Genomic DNA, 16,376 nt, shown 5'->3' with positions numbered 1-16,376 from the left:
GTCGCTATGGGTAAAATATTGGCGGCAGCAGGTTGAGGCTCTTAAGTGGCTTTTAACTGGCCACTTAAGGGCCTCAATAGGCCCGAAGGTGAACAAGCTGCTCGACAGTTCCCCTGTTCCCCCATTTAATCAGAGCAGGGGCAGGCAGACAGGTGGTGGGCACAACGCCCGTTGGATTTTATGTGTCGTCTCCAGGCCTTCAAACCCACCAGCAGGGGAGAGTACGATCCAGCCCAAAATGTCTCTCTAGGAGCAACATGGCGCTCAGGAGAAATGTGAACCTAATGATTACCACCTACCGGTTTGACTGCTTTCCACTGGGTTCAACAGTGAAGTAATGGATGAACCAGGGGTAATCGGACCTCCAAAGACATTGGAAGGAGTGAGATTATACGATGAACCAGGTAAGGAAAACACCTGCAGAAAGAAAGCAGTACAGTGTTAAGGCACGACAATGTCAGGTTAAAGGTGTTGATGAAGCATCTCATTTTACTTTTGCTATAGAGAGGAACTCGCCCCCCACATGGAGTGCTCTCCCTCTCTTGCATCGTCCATTGGGCTCTTAACAATCTTTATTCTCCACTAAAGGAGACACAGAAGAGAATATTTTCATGAGTACAGTTCCTTTGCAAGTGCTGAAAAATGCAGACACTTAAATTCTTGTGTAGGCCACACATTTCCTGTTTATGAAAATTGCCACCTGTCTGAGGACTTGTCGCTATCTTTCTGTCAACATTTTCTATTGTGAAATTGCTGCATCAAACATTCCTGTTCAATTTTGCTTTTGTCAACCACCACAGTGTATTTGCAACCTCTGGTCACTAAATGTCTCTGTGGAGCAGGTTTCTGAGGTCTCTCCAAATTCTGCCACCATTTTATATACTAAAAAAAAAATCACATAATTGTTACAGGACAGAAGGCCCATTGTCTCTGCACTAGCTCTCCAAATGAGCAATTTACCTAATGCCATTCCCCCACCTTCTCCCCATAACCCTGCACATTCTTCCTTTTCAGATAACAGAAAAACCCCTGATATATGCACGAACTGAGCACAGACAATAAAACACAATTTACTAGCTGCATAAAAATCTCCCATCCTGCTTCGAGATGCCTTTCATTTCATTACTGACACCCCACAACACCCTCAATTATTCTGGTTGATCTAAAACCTCTCTAGATAACCTGAACAAAAGGAAAAATTGAAATTGAGAAAAATAAATCTCAACATTAATTGTAATATTTTCCCAGGTTCTTCCATTCCTCTCCTTGTTCAGTGAAGGGGGGGGGGGTGGGGGGCAGGGGATGCCATCCAAATAACCATTCCTTAATACGCAGGTTGAGAAAGTGTCAAGAGGCTAAATGACTAAAGACGGAATCACCTCCACATGTGACCCTTTCCTCACTGGTCACTGGTTAATGATCAGAAGCAAAAAAGCCTGGCTCTTCCCTCCGTAAAACCCACCCAACCTCCCCCTTGCCCAGTGGTAGTACGGCCAATTATCTGACTTGTGGCCAAAACTACTGCAGCACAGACCTGGCCTTCGTTCTGCACGAGGCACTGGATAAGTATTAGAAGCAGTAACGGTTCTAAATTGGGAAGTGCACTTAGAATAGATTAGCTCATTTATAGTGCGTTTCATTTAGTTTGACTTTTAAGTGGAACCCTGACGGTGAAATTCCCCCTTTAACAGCCTGGTTTAGGATGAACTCCCTTGTAAATAGTGGAGTGTTCCCAATCAAAGGTTTTCCCGACTGCAGCAGTCTCTCAACTTTGTGTTCAGTAGCTCCAATAAAAATAAAACACATTTGCACAAGCTACATAAAATGGTTATAAATCTCACTCTGCTATAAACATTTAAATACATTCTGTGTACTGGCTGCATGTTTAAAAAAAGTGGACAAGGCTACCAACTGGAGAACTGATTTACTTCCCGACAGAATCGCAAATTATTTGCATTGCAGGGGGATGGCATTGGAACTGCTTGTGTCAAAAATGACAAAGTGTTAAGTGCAAAGTGATACAAGGCAGAAACAGTAGCCAGCCTGACGTATCAGTCCCATCCCATTTCATCTGGAAAGGGAGCAAAAGCGTAAAATCAAGAGCAAGAAGAGGCCATTCAGCCCATCAAACCAAGTCCATGGAGAGGCCGAGCCTGGTTTAATCTATCCCTGCGCACTGCCAAAAAAATCTGTTAGTTCACTGCTTTTTGTAACTTTGGCTCAATGCATTGCAATCTCAACCTTGAGTTACATGGGTGTGGGTTCATGGCCCACTCCACAGAGACTTGAGCACCAAAATGCAGGTGAAAGGTGCTAGATTAATGCAAGTCTATATTTTGTTTCTCTGGTGCGACTTTCATCGATAAAACAGTTGCTTCACTTTTCCAACTTGGCCCATCTCAGCACATTCTTTTCAAGCATGACTTCATCGGATTCTGTTCATTTAAAAATATATTCTTTTAAGGCACAGACCAAAGTTTACTTTCATTTAAATGAGTCCAGCAAGTTGCCATTTTCAAGGAAAAATGAATGGAATCATGGAATGTGATCCTCAAAGCTACCAAAAAAATCCCAGATACTCCAGGGTGCCAAGTTAAAAATAAAACTGCAGTTGGACTTATTCACTCACTAAGAACCAGCTAATTAAAAGGGAAGCAATCATGGGCCTTGATCCTCAAAAATCTCAGAAACTGTCAGAATCCCATGCAATTCGGTAACTCCAACTGTGATATTTCACATCAATATTTTATCCACCTTAGCTCACTTTTTTTTGATACAAAGTAGTTAGGATTCAGCGAGTAAATGCACAAGTCTTGACTGTTCAACCCTGAGTTCTATTTCAAGTTTCATTTAAAAGTTATGCAGCCAACAATAAATCTCAGTACAGTTCTCTATGTCAGACCCATTTAATCTCCTATGTGACATAGTGTAGTCCTCTCTCTTTCCAGCAAAAAAAGTCACAGGTCCATGAGTAGATTAAGACTAATAAACTAAAAATCATTCACAACAAACCAAATACATGTGTGCACAGTTGCATGTCAGTATATGGAACATTCCTCTTAACATGATCATTGAAGATGCATGTGTTTACATGTGTGTGTGTGTCTGTGTCTGTGTTTGTGTGTGCATGCATTTGTCTATATATAAACAGAATGGCTGTACAAACCCAGGACTTGTTGGTTTTACTGCAAAAGAAATGATTTGCATTCATGCCTTCCCCATCTTCAGGATGTCCCAAAGCTATTGACAATTCTTTTTGAAATACAGTCACTGATGTTATCTTGGCAGCCAATTTGCATCCAATAAATTCCACAAAACAGTCACTGCGATAAGTAGCTAGCTGACTTATGAGGATGATGTTGGGCAATGGATGAATGTTGGCCAGGATGCCAGGAGACCTCCCTGTTCTTTTTCTTGTCACTCCTACTGGCTGTGTCAGTGCCATGGCCCAGTTGATAGCACTCTTGCCTGAGTCAGAAGGTTGTGGGATTAAGCTCCATTGCAGACATTTGAGCACAAAAATTAAGGCTGAAACTCCAAAGCAGTACTGAGGGAGTGCTACCCTGTCAGTCTTTCAGATGAGATCTTAAAACCGATGCCCTGTCTTCCCTCTCAGGTAGAGGCAAAAGATCCCATGGGTCTATTGCGAAGAGGGGAGGGGAGTCCACCTCAGTGTCCTGGGCCAATATTTATCCCTCAATCAACATCACAAAAACAGATTATTTAGTCATTATCACATTGCTGTTTGTGGGAGCTTGCTGTGATCAAATTGGCTGCCACATTTTCTACATGGCATCAGTAATTACACTTCAAATGTACTTCTTTGCCTGTGAAGCAATTTGAGATGTCCTGAAGTCATGGAAAATCTCTCTCCATATATGCACGTTGTTGTTTGAACCAGCACCACTAGGTGAAGTTGTGGACTGGTAGTCTCAGTGGCATTGATACTCATTCAAACCAAAGTACCATAAAACGCTAAAGGAGCATACAGCTTCTCCTCAACTTGTGAATGGCTTCCAGATGCTCAAGAAGGCTTTTATTTTTAAACTGTGCTTTACAAACTCCTCTGAGGAGTCTGCATCAGGCCACTTTACAAACTGCAATCACACCTCATCATTTCCTGTCCAGCACCTCTTTAAACTGAGCAACAGGTTGGAGGACAACTGCACACGTCTTGCTCTCTCTCGACATCTCTGCAGCAAATCACCAGGTTTATTCCATGAACATTGTGGCTTTTTTTATAACCGTATACGAGTTAGTGACACTTCACACTGCAGGCGAGTTTGCCTTCCTTATTTTGGAAGCATCAGAAACCAGGATAATGTGGCTCCCCCAATTCTGTCTTCCTCTTGACCACAGACAGACCTTTCCCTCTTTCATTCCTTCTTCCCCCACCATGCGGTCACCCCATCCACCACCCCCACCCCCACCGCCAAAAACACCCCACAATATTTCTGTCTCCGCATTTGCCCAAGAATTGTTAAATCTCAAATTTCTTCCAGTTCTGATGGAAGATCGTTGACTCTTTGTCATTCCCTCTGCACAGATGCTGCCTGCCCCGACAAATGTTTTCTCTTAATATTCCAGATTTCCAGCATTTGCAGCATTATGAATTATATGGGAGATTGCCCAACACACACAATCCCAAAACCTGGTCCCATGTGTACAGGCAGAGCACGCTTTTAATTAGAAGGAAAGAATCTTGTGAGCATCGTTCTCAGTTGGTTGCACTTATGCCTCTGAGTCAGACGTTCATGAGTTCAAATCCCAATCCAGACACTTGGCCACTTAATCCAGGCTGACATTCCTGGTGCAGTAATGAGGGGGCGCTGCACTTTTGAGGATGCCATCTTTTCGGATCAGATGTGAAACTTTGCAGGTTGACATAAAAGATTCCATGGCGCTATTTCAAAGAACAGCAGGGGAGTTCTCTCCTGACTCCTGTTCAATATTTGCTCTCAATAAAACCGATTACCTGGTAAATATTTCACTGCTGTAAGGACGAGCTTGCTGTGAGCAAATTGGCTGCTCCTTTTTCCTGCATTTCAATAGTGGTTACATTTCAGTTAAATACTTCATTGGCAGGTTCTCTGTTTCCCTTCATGTTGGCGGAGGAAGAAACACTTGCCAGGCCACTCAGAGGAACTGCCCTGTTCTTATGTAAATAGCACCATGGGATCCTTTACCTGAGAGAGCAGCACTCCCTCAGTACTGCACTGGAGTGTCAGACTGGATAAGGTGGAGGAGGACTTGAACCCACAACCTTCTGACTCAAGTGCTAGACTCAACTAAGCCACGACTGACACTTAACACAGTTCAAATGGACGTGCCTTTAAAAAGATATATAGAATTTCATTCTTTTGTGTCAATTAACTCCTTTTTTTTTACTAATTAACCTTTGAAGTGATAATTGGTAATTGCAATAAGGCAGCCTGAAGGGGAGATGGTAGGGGAAACAAATACCAGAATTGTGCATTTAGGATGTTGTTTTGTGCCTGGGGCCGAGTAAAGAGAGCTTCACTCTGCAGTGAACTGTGCTGTCCCTGACCTGGAACTATGGATACTGCATCCCCTGAGCATATAAGAACAGAAGAAATAGGAGTAGATCATATGGCTCCTCGAGCCTGCTCAATATGATCATGACTGATCTTGGGCTTCAAGTCCATTTTCCCTCCCGCTCCTCATATCCCTCGATTCCCTGAGACACCAAAAATCTGCCTGTCCCAGCCTTAAATACGTTCAACATGGAACATCCACAACCCTCTGGGGTAGAGAAGTCCAAAGATTCACAATCTTGATGCTAAACGATCGTTCCCTTATCCTGAGGCTGTGCCCCGGCGTTCGAGATTCGAAACAACCTCGGTGTCTGCCCTGTCAGGCTCCTTCGGAATCTCATTCCTCTGAATTCCACAGAGTGTTACAACTCATTGCTCGAATTCACCAGCCTGCCTTTTGCATTGTGTGTGTCTTCGCTTCCCAGCAAAGTTAGGGTTAATAGTGATCTTGAGGCAGGTGAGGTGTTGGGTCATGTAGTGGAAATTGTAGCTCTGTGCAGTTCCTGAAGCACAGATCAATGTTTAACCAGCAGGTGGCAGTCCATACTCTGACCCAGCTCACCATAATCTCAGCCTTCCACACTCACCAACCCATAAAATCCTCACTGGATTCACTTCTGGCTTGAAAATGATGACACAAAATGTTAAAACATTAGGATGCTTGGGGACTTCTTCACAATTCAATCTCTGATCTCAGCCTGACAGAAAACAGCTGAAAAACTGGCCACAGCTACTCATCACGGAATTGAACAGTTACAGGAGCTAGCCTTAAAAAAGGAAAACTTGCATTTACTTAGCACCTTTCACAACCCGAGGACATCCCAAAGCACTTCACAGCCATGGAAGCATTTCTAAAAAGGTAGTCACTCTTGCAATGTGGCGCATAGCAAGATCCCAGAAAATCAATGAAGTAAATGAGCAGACAACTTGTTCATTTAGTGACGCTGGGTTGAGGGGTAAATGTTGACCAGGCCACAGAGGGGAACTCTCAGATAAGCAAAGAGGAAAATTAATTGTTGACTTCTGGGGCAAGCAAGCAAGACCTGCTGCCTTTTTGGGGTCGTTTTCTCCAGCACTGCGTACAATCCCACAATCAGAGCTCACTCACCAGCATCTTATCCAAGTAAGAGCCTAGATTGCTGGGGAGCCGTTTAACCACAAGGGGCCTCATAACAAAGCACAGTCCTATTCTCACCCAGCAACCACCCATTTCTGGCTGAGCTCACTGCAAGGTTAACTGCAGCAGGGACCCTCGTTCTGGGAAATTAAAGATCCAATGGCACTAGCTGATCAGCAGGAGGTCTCTGAGCGAGAGAAACACAGAAAATGCTGGAAAACCTCAGCAGGTCTGACAGCATCTTTGGAGAGAAAAACAGCTGCTGTTTAGAGTCCGTATGACTCTTCTCCAGAGTTAAAGAGAAGTGGAAATGTGATGAGATTTATACTGTTTAGGGGGTGGAGCAGGTGAAGCTGGAGATAAAACCAGTGATAGGTGGGGTAAAGGAGAGATTGACAAAGGTGTCATGAATTAAAGGACAAAGGGAGTTTAATGGTAGTTGTAAGGGCTAAAACCACTACCACTAACCACGATCATTAACACTCCCTTTGTCCTTTTGTTCATGACATCTTTGTCAATCTCTCCTTTACCCCACCTATCGCTGGCCTTCAATCCAGCTCCACCTGTTCCACCCCCCTTAAACAGTATAAATTTAATCACATTTCCACTTCTCTTTAGCTCTGAAGAAGGGTCATACGGACTCGAAAGGTTAACTGTTTTTCTCTCCACAGATATTGTCAGACCTACTGAGTTTTTCCAGCATTTTCTGTTTTTCTTTCATATTTCCAGCATCTGCACTATTTTGCTTTCATCTAAGCTCTCCGAGTGTCCTGGCTAACACACTTTCCTCTCCTAATACCCTTACTAAACCACCCAACTGATCATTCATCTCTTCCCTGTTTGAGAGACATTGGTGGTAAAATGGCTGCTGTTTTTTTTCTACATGACAAATTTTGAATGGGCTTCTGAATATATATAATAGGAAAGATGTAAATGCACTAGAGAGGGTATAGAAGAGATTTACAAGATTGCCCTTGGCTGGAGAATTTTACTTATGAGGGGAAACTGGATAGGCTAGGGTGCTTTTCTTTGGAAGAGAGGAGGCTGAGGGGAGACCTAATTGAAGGGTATAAAATTATGAGGGGTCTACAGGAAGGCTTAGTTGAAGGATCCATAACCAGGGGACACAGATTTAGGATAAGAGGTAGGAAGTTTTGAGGAGATTCCAAGGGGATCTTTTTCACCCAGAGGGTGGTGGGGATATGGAACTCACTACCTGAAAGGATGATAGAAGCATAAGCCCTCAGAACATTTAAAAAGTACTTGGATATGCACTTGAAGTGCCATAACCTACAGGCTACGGACCAAAAGCCAGATAGTTGGCTTAGGCTGATTGATCCATGTTGGCTGGGCATGCATGCAATGGGCTGAATGGCCTCGTTCCATGCTGTAAACTTCTATGATTCTCTGTTTCCTGGTGCTTTACAAATAAAAGTTCCATGACCTTTATACAGCGCCTTTCACAATCTCGGGAAGTCCCAATGTGCTTCAGAACCAATGAAGTCCTTTTTGGTGTAGTAACTGTTGCAACATAGGTAATGCAGCAGCCAATTTGTGCACAGTAAGCTCCCACAAGCCGCAATGTGATAATTACGAGAAACTGTTTCGGGGCTGCTTGCGGGACAAGTATTGGCTCAGACAGAGAGAATTCTCCTGCTCTTTTTCAAAACAGTGCCTTGGGGTGTTTTATGTCCAGCTGACGGTTTAACGTCTCAACTGAAAGACTGCGCTTCTGACAGTGCAGCACTCCTTCAGTACTGCACTGGGAGTGTCAGCCTGGATTTTCTGCTCAAGTCTCTGGGGTGGGGCTTGATCCCACAACCTTCCGACCCTGGGTTGAGGATACTGCTCACTGAGCCACAGCCGATGGCTCAGGAAACAACCAAGAGGAGAGAATAGAAAACTGAAGATAGTTTCGCTGGAGTAAAGGTCTTACCTGTGAGGAGCTGATGGAGGCGGTAGCAGTCATGCTCCCAGGCAACGACGGTCGGCTGAGGTGCATCAAGTGGGTGGTACGGTGATGGGGGAGGATGTTGGATGAGAGTGGCGTGCTGCATCCGGTTCCTAACATTCCACCACTCAGCGATAAGGGAATTTCCTTATTCGCATAGACACCTACCAGGGCAGAGAGAAGCATCAGAAGCTGACATCTGCTGTTAACGCTAGAACAGCCCTGGATTAAACCCAACAAGAGGTGAAACCACTTCTATCAACGCCCAAACCCAAAGCTACAGTCCCACTCAAAAACAGCTTTGTTAGATTAGGGCGCTCACATTATTAATTTCAAGTGGAATTGTGGTTTGAATTCTGAGGCTGGCTGGCTTGATTTGCTTTTGAGCAATGGGGAGACAGAAGGATTAATGTGCTGGAAGGAGGCTGTTGCTTTTGCTGCATTCTAACCTATATTGCGATCTGGTTTTTGACATGCCAAAAGTGGAATTTCACTGAGAACCCTAATCAGCAACTTCTCTGCTTCACAAAATGCGAAAAGGGGGTGAGATTCTCCTCGGACCTCATTTACCAACAGAGCCCCGTTAAGATACAGTAAAAATAAAAGGAATGGGGGCAACCAATCTGGGCCAATTTAAACAACTCATGCAGACGTAACAATGCAAAGTTGCTGAAAGAGCGATGGAAGGGACAAGGATCCCGGTTTAAAACCTCCCTCACTGGGAGCACTGGTTTTGGTGTCCTGGAGGATCAGGGCACCCACCCACCCGGGCACCCACCCACCCGGGCACCCACCCACCCCGCTGCCCCGCTTTCCATTCACCACGACCCCACACTGCAGGCAGCACATGCTGAACCCCTACTTGGGTCTTCGATCCCCTCTCCCGTCAAGGGACACTTGGATTTCATGGCTGAAACCATTCGCCTCATCTCAGTGGAAATAGCTGCGGACAATAATTTTAAACTGCCCATGGAACATTTAAAGAATTTTTTTTGGCTGTGCGAGGCTTTGTATAGTGATGCATTTCACTTCTTTCTGTAACAATATCCCATCCCAATTTGTCCCCTTAGCTTCACACCTCTAGGTCTAAGAGTCCTATATTTGAGTCCAACAAATGCATCTATCACTGGCAAGCAGGAGGCACAAGAGACCGCCCAAGCATGATGGTCCTCGGTGAACTTCATTGCCCACCTGCTGACAGACTCCTTACCTTCACTGAGTAACTCAGCACTTAATGTTGCTCAGTTTGGGGCTTTTAAATTTATTCATGTATCGCTAGCAAAAATCAATAATTATTTATTTTCCATCTATAATTGCATGGAGTGGCTCACTAAGCTACTTCAGAGGGCAGTCTCATCCACATTGGCATGGGTCTTGAGTCACATATCGTTCAGACTGGGTAAGGACGACAGACTTTCTTCCCTAAAGGACATAAGTGAACCAGATGGGTTTTTACAACAATCAAGTAGTTTCATAGTCACCGCTACTGACACCAGCTTTTGATTCCAGGTTTATTTAGTGAGCCAGATTTGAATTCCACAGCTACCGCAGTGGGATCTGAACTCAGGTCTCTGGATCATTAGTCCAGGCCCCTGGATTCCTGGTGCAGTCATATGGCCACATGGGTACCATCCCCCTTTACAACCAAGGTGGAGTAAAATGTATTTTTCCCAGGAAAAAAAGTGTTTTTTTTATACACAAAACAAGTGCCCCAATCTCTCAGTGAAAGTTTTCAGTTGATCTGCACAAGAGTAGGAAAAGTCCTGGGTTTTCTGAGTTAACTAACCAGAGCTGGGAATTCAGTAGAAAAAAGAAAGACTTGCATTAATATAGTACCTTCGCATGACCACTTTACACCCTATGAAATACTGTTTGAAGTTGTAGGAATGTAGGAAATGCGGCAGCCAATTTGCACACAGCAAACTCACAAACAACAATGCAATAACGAGCAGATCATGTGTTTTTCTGAAGTTGATTGAAGGATAAATATTGGCCAGGACACTAAGGAGAGCTTCCCAAATAGTGTATTGGGATCTTTTAGGTCCACCTGAGAGAACCGACAAGGCCTCAGTTTACCAACTCAGCTGAAAGACGGCACCGCTGACAAAGCAGCACTCTCTCAGTACTGCATTGGAGAACCAGCCTTGGTTTTTGTGCTCAGGCACTGGAGTGGGACTTGAACCAGGAATCTTGTGACTCAGGGGCAAGAGTGCTACCCACTGAACCACCAGCTGTGGTTGGCCAGGGAGGGTGCAGGGAAAAGAACGAGGGGTTTAATCTTAAGCTAACTTGCCAGGCAGGAATGGGCGGGATTAGCTTCAATAGTGAATCAATTGGGGTTGAAGGTAAACTCATCGTTGCACACAATCCAGACTGGGGTGGAGATGAGCGCTAGGCTAAAACTGTCCCCACCAACTATCCAGAGTTTCTGATCAGTGACCATTGCTGGAAAGTACGAACCAGGAGAGTAACAGGGTTAACCTAGTCTCCAAGCTGATTGGGGGGGACAGGAATCATAAGATGTTGAGGTGGAGAGAAACTGACCCCCCAAAAATCCAACAATAAAAGCTAATATCAGCGACGGGCTCCACGAGAGCTATTAGCATCAGCACGAGAAAGAACACACAAGTTTCAAAATAAACTCTCTGAAGCCTCAGAAACAGAACGAAGCAGGTAAAACAAAATATGGAAAAAAAATACACTTTCTCTTCAGGAAACAACTTGAGCAGAAGCAAGATTGAAGCAAAATGCTGCGGATGCTGGAAATCTGAAATATAAACAGAAAACGCTGGAAAAGCTCAGCAGGCCTGACATCACTTTCCTTTAGCTCTGAAGAAGAATCAGGGACTCAAAACGTTAACTCTGTTTCTCTCTCCACAGATGCTGCCAGACCTGCTGAGTTTTACCAGCATTTTCTGTTTCTTTTTGAGCAAACTGTTAAAAGAGAGCGCCCAAGAGAATGCAACAGTCTCGGAGAGTGAGCCGAGTTGAAAAGGGGACACTGTATAGTTGGTAACCAAGGTGAGTCAAAGCTTAAAAAAAATGGTATAAGAAATTCAAATAGGTGCAGAGGTATGTGAGAATTACATTTATAAGGTGCTTTTTTGAAGCAGGTCATGTGAAGTATGATGACTTCAAACCTAATGGTCATGAATATAACTCGTTATTGATAAATCCAATAAAGAATTCAGGAGAAACATCTTCAAAAGATGGTTCCACTTGTGGGAGGAGCCCAAAGCTAGAGGTGACCATTATAAAATGGTCACCAATAAATCCAAAAGGGAACTCAGGAGAAATCTCTCTACTCAGAGTGGTGAGAATGTGGAACTCACTATCCAATCAAACTTTTAAGATTAAGCTAAATAACGAATGAGCAATAAAGGTCATGTATTTGCTGATAAGATTGGATGAAGTAGGATGGGATGAGGCTCATGTGCAGCATATAAACACCAGTTGGGCTGAATAGGTGGTTTCTGTGCTGTACATTCTATCATTAGGACAGACATGATTTTTTAAATTCTTTCATCACTGATAAGAACAACATTTATTGCCCATCCCTAATTGCACATGAAATGTGTGTCTTGCTTGGCAAGTGTCAACCCCATTGCTGTGGGTCTGGAGTCACACGTAGGCCAGACCAGGTAAGGATGGCAGATTTCCTTCCTTAAAGGACACAAATGAACCAGATGGGTTTTTACAACAATCGATGGTAGTTATCATGGTCACCATTACTGAGACTAGCTCTATAGTTCCAGATTTATTAACTGAATTTAAATTCCACCAGCCGTGGTGGGATTTGAACCCATGTACACAGGGCATTAGCGTGGGCCTTTAGATTACTAGTCCAGTAACATTATCACTACACCACTATCTCCCCAATTAGGTATGTTTGGTGTGTGGTGAATAAAGGACAATTTTTCACCTCAATCCTGTCCTTCTGCTGTCATTCCTAGTTTCAGAAGATGGGCCCATTTAACTTGCCAATCTTCCCCAAGGTGCTCAACAAATTACTACTCAGTGTTTGGCTAACGAGTCAGTGCCCAGAGGTGTCAACGACTCACCCTCAAAGCGTCTCTCCTTCCCTGTGAGAAAGTCCCTCGCTTCCACTCTGTGGCTCCCTCGCCACCCGGGACAGCCTGGTCGAGATTGGGAACTCGCTATTTAGGGAAAGGGAGATTCTCGTATCAGAACGCTCCACAGTACACCAAGATCTACAGATAACATTTCCTTAAAACCATTCAGGAACGGAGTCTGTTCCCCAAGACTCGGTAAATTCACCATCTCGCGTGAAACTCTTTATTTGGTGGCAGGGAGTGGAGGGAAAAAGGGCTTTTCCGCTTGAGCAAGTAGCACTATGTTTGAAAAGAGATGAGCTAAAGCAGGAATTTGGTTTCTAAAGGCTGGATAACTGTAGGAGGAATGCAGGTTTCAGTAGTAATGGAGGTCTTGGGCTACACTGACCAGAAAGACCTGCCCGGTGCTGAGTCATTTAATCTTGAGACACAATGCAGGGCTACTATCAGCCTTAGTGTGTGAATTAGAATGATACAGCATAGAAGGCCATTCGGCCCATCATGCCTCTGTCTGAAAGAGTTATCCGATTATTCTCACTCCCCTGCGCTTTCCCTATGGTCCTGCAATTTTCTCCTTTGCAAATATTTATCCAATTGCCTTTTGAAAGTCATTATTGAATTTGCTTCCATCTCCCTTTCACCAGGCAGTGCATCCCAGATCATAACTTGCATTGCAAAAACAAAATTCTATTTCCCCCACTGGTGTCTTTGCCAATTACCTTAAACCTGTGTCTTCTTGTTAACCACCTCCTGTCAGTTTCTTATCTGCCTTATCAAAACCCTTCATAATGCCAAAAGCCTCTGTTAAATTTCCCTTTAGCCTTCTCTGCTCGAAGGAGAACAATCCCAGCTTCTCCAGTCCCTCCACATAACTGTGGTCTCTCACCCCTGCTACCATTCTGGTACCATTCCTCTGCACATCTCCAACGCCTTCACATCCTTCCTAACGTGTGGTGCCCAGAAGTGGACATAGTACTCCAGCTAGGGAAGGGGAAAAAGACAATAATTAGCTCAATCACACCCTGGCGAGCTCTGCTGGAAACTGCAGGTGCACAAACACTCGCCATCAGGAAGTCCTTAAGAATGGTCATGTGCACATGGCACCAGTGAGGAGCTGCACAGCAGCTGTGGCTGAAGAAAGGAACCAGGCCAAAGAGGAAAAATGTTCTTTGGAAGACCCCCCCCATGACACATAAAAGCTCACCGCTGTGAATTCTCCTTCACAACTTCATTTTCTCATCACATTCACTCCCCACCCTCCCGCCTCATCCCCCACCAAACCCTGGTTAGAAACGCTCACTCCCATTCCCACCGTTTCCTTTCTCCCAGAGAGGAGATTGTTGGGCTGCAGTGGGGTTCCCAACTCTGGTTGGATGAATTCCTGGAAGTGCCATCACATGATCTCCTCGTTTACCCACCCACCATTGGGTGCCTGACATGCCCATCCTCGCGATGCTGCCAAAGACAATTGGGTGACTTTTCACAAGTCAGCCTTTCTTTCCATCCCTTATATTTTTATTACTAACAGCCAGACTATTCAAAATATATATTTATTTTTAAAATTTCCCCTGTGCGTATGCTCCTGAAGATTAGTCTTTTAATTCCTGGAGACTCCAGGGCAATCCTGGAGGGTTGGCAACCATCGAGATGGGGTAGAGCGAGGGAAACCTTCCCTTGTCCTGTGTCGAGTTCAGGAGATGAAGCAATTACAAACTGCTGTGTGGTTCATGAAAGCTTTGTGAATAATGAGTGTCGGTGACCCAGGTCAGCTTGCACTGTGGGCCTGCTGCTCCTCTTCCTGATTCTACCCCCCACCCCACCCCCTCCCTGTTTAAATGACACCGCACACTTGCCATTTCCAAGTGCCCTCCAGAATGGAATTAGCATATTTACACAAGCTTGTCAACTTGGTCGCCCAGCAACCACCCAGCACTTGTGGTGATCTAAGGGTCCTATCGCTGCCTTTGGAGTGGCGGACTCTCTCTACCACCGTCCCCGCCCCAGCTACAGAGATTGGCTCCTTTTGTTGAAATCTAAAGGGCTGGCGGAGAGCCAAGCACAATGACCCCCTCCCCACACTATACACAAGATAATTATCCTGCACAGAGAGAACCCACATTGTTTATTTCTCCATCACAAATAAGAGAAACCATATAAAACCACTGCTCTGTAACACGCTCCCCTGCGCTGTAAAACTCACCTAGTACACATACATGGGCTTTACAGCTCCCTCGCTAATGGAGAAACCATTTAAGCAGCTTTTCTATAAAACGCCCCATGCTGTCACACACTCTGATGGGATGTGGGCACAGTCACTTAATGGAGGAGCCACACCGTTCCTATTACACACCTCACTGGAACGCTCTCTGCTAAACTGTGAACTCCAATATCACACAAACTGTTTACAGCTCTCTCATTAATACAGAGGCAAGTGACCTGCCTATAAAGCAGCCCCCTAGTATACTTTTGATTACATAGGATGTCAATGCCGGTCTTTATGCTTCACAAGAGCCTCTTGCCTCCTTGCTTCATCTAATCCTTTTATTCCTTTCTCCTTCCCGTACTTACCTAATTTCCACTTAAATGTATCTATGCAATTCATCTCAACTACTCTCCATGTGGCAGCAAGTTCCCCATCCACCACTCCCTGTGTAAAGAGGTTTCTCCTGAATTCCTCACTGGATTTATCAATAACTATCCTATGCATGGGATGGAGGGCAGAGCAGGAGCAGGGGCAGGGGTGCAGAGCAGTGGCGGGGGTGCAGGGCAGAGTAGGGGAGGGAGGGCAGAGCGGAGGGAGGGAGGGCAAAGCAGAGCAGAAGGAAGGCAGAGCAGAGGGAGGGAGGGAGGGAGGGAGGGCAGAGCAGAAGGAGGGAGTGAAGGAAAGAAGAACAAGCAAAACAATCATTGACCAAAGTGACCATCAGGTTGCGGCCCAGAAGTCAGTCATTCAGAATGGAACTGTACTTAGGACAAAGTCCTCCAGAATTTAAAGCCAAATACGAGGCAGTTTTGTGCAGTGGGATTATGCCAAATAAGAGCAGGATTCAAACAAAAAAACTGCGGATGCTGCAAATACAAAACAAAAACAGAATTACCTGGAAAAACTCAGCAGGTCCGGCAGCATCGGCGGAGAAGAAAAGAGTTGACGTTTCGAGTCCTCATGACCCTTCGACAGAACTGTCGAAGGGTCATGAGGACTCGAAACGTCAACTCTTTTCTTCTCCGCCGATGCTGCCGGACCTGCTGAGTTTTTCCAGGTAATTCTGTTTTTGAGCAGGATTCAGACTGTTCAAACCAGTAGAGAAAGGAGACCTTCCAGAGATAAACCCGAGCGGCACTGAAACTCCTGGTTCCAGAGATGAAAGGAATTTGATTTTGACTGTCCAATCACTTCTAATGTGGAACTTCAGACTCTAGCAGAATCCTTTGGTGCTGAAAGAAATTACTGATGGAGACCTTGCTGCACTCCAGAGTATGCCATGACTGTAAACAATTAAACACCGTGTCATTTTATGATCAACAGCTCCTGTCAATTTTAATTCATTAAACATTTGCCAAATATACAAGTCGGGCCTGACAAGGACTTCAAGTGTTGTATTCACAGGGATGAAGAGATCAATTAAACCCCCTCCACCTTCTTCCTGCTGCAGTGGCACAGTTTCATTTGCCAATATTTT

At 44.7% G+C, this 16,376-nt stretch overlaps 1 protein-coding gene across 10 annotated transcripts in view; it reads right to left on the bottom strand.

Annotated features, from left to right (window-relative positions):
* LOC121294041 (protein AF-10-like) overlaps window positions 1–16,376 on the bottom strand; it is a 156,349-nt gene that overhangs the window by 33,980 nt on the left and 105,993 nt on the right. For 8 of the 10 annotated variants that reach the window (XM_041217557.1, XM_041217563.1, XM_041217562.1 and 5 more), the window contains 3 exons: window positions 12,685–12,780; window positions 8,609–8,787; window positions 300–417 (listed from right to left, as the gene is read on the bottom strand). In XM_041217557.1, coding sequence (XP_041073491.1) covers window positions 300–417; window positions 8,609–8,787; window positions 12,685–12,780 — 393 coding nt within the window. The remainder of the gene's footprint in view (window positions 1–299; window positions 418–8,608; window positions 8,788–12,684; window positions 12,781–16,376) is intronic. The other 2 variants (XM_041217558.1, XM_041217567.1) reach the window with 1 other exon arrangement.

The sequence above is a fragment of the Carcharodon carcharias genome, chromosome 23, assembly GCF_017639515.1.
Source record: "Carcharodon carcharias isolate sCarCar2 chromosome 23, sCarCar2.pri, whole genome shotgun sequence".
In the NCBI taxonomy this organism is placed as follows: domain Eukaryota; kingdom Metazoa; phylum Chordata; class Chondrichthyes; order Lamniformes; family Lamnidae; genus Carcharodon; species Carcharodon carcharias.
Note: the sequence above shows the minus strand (reverse complement) of the source record. Positions and strands in the feature narration are given on the sequence as shown.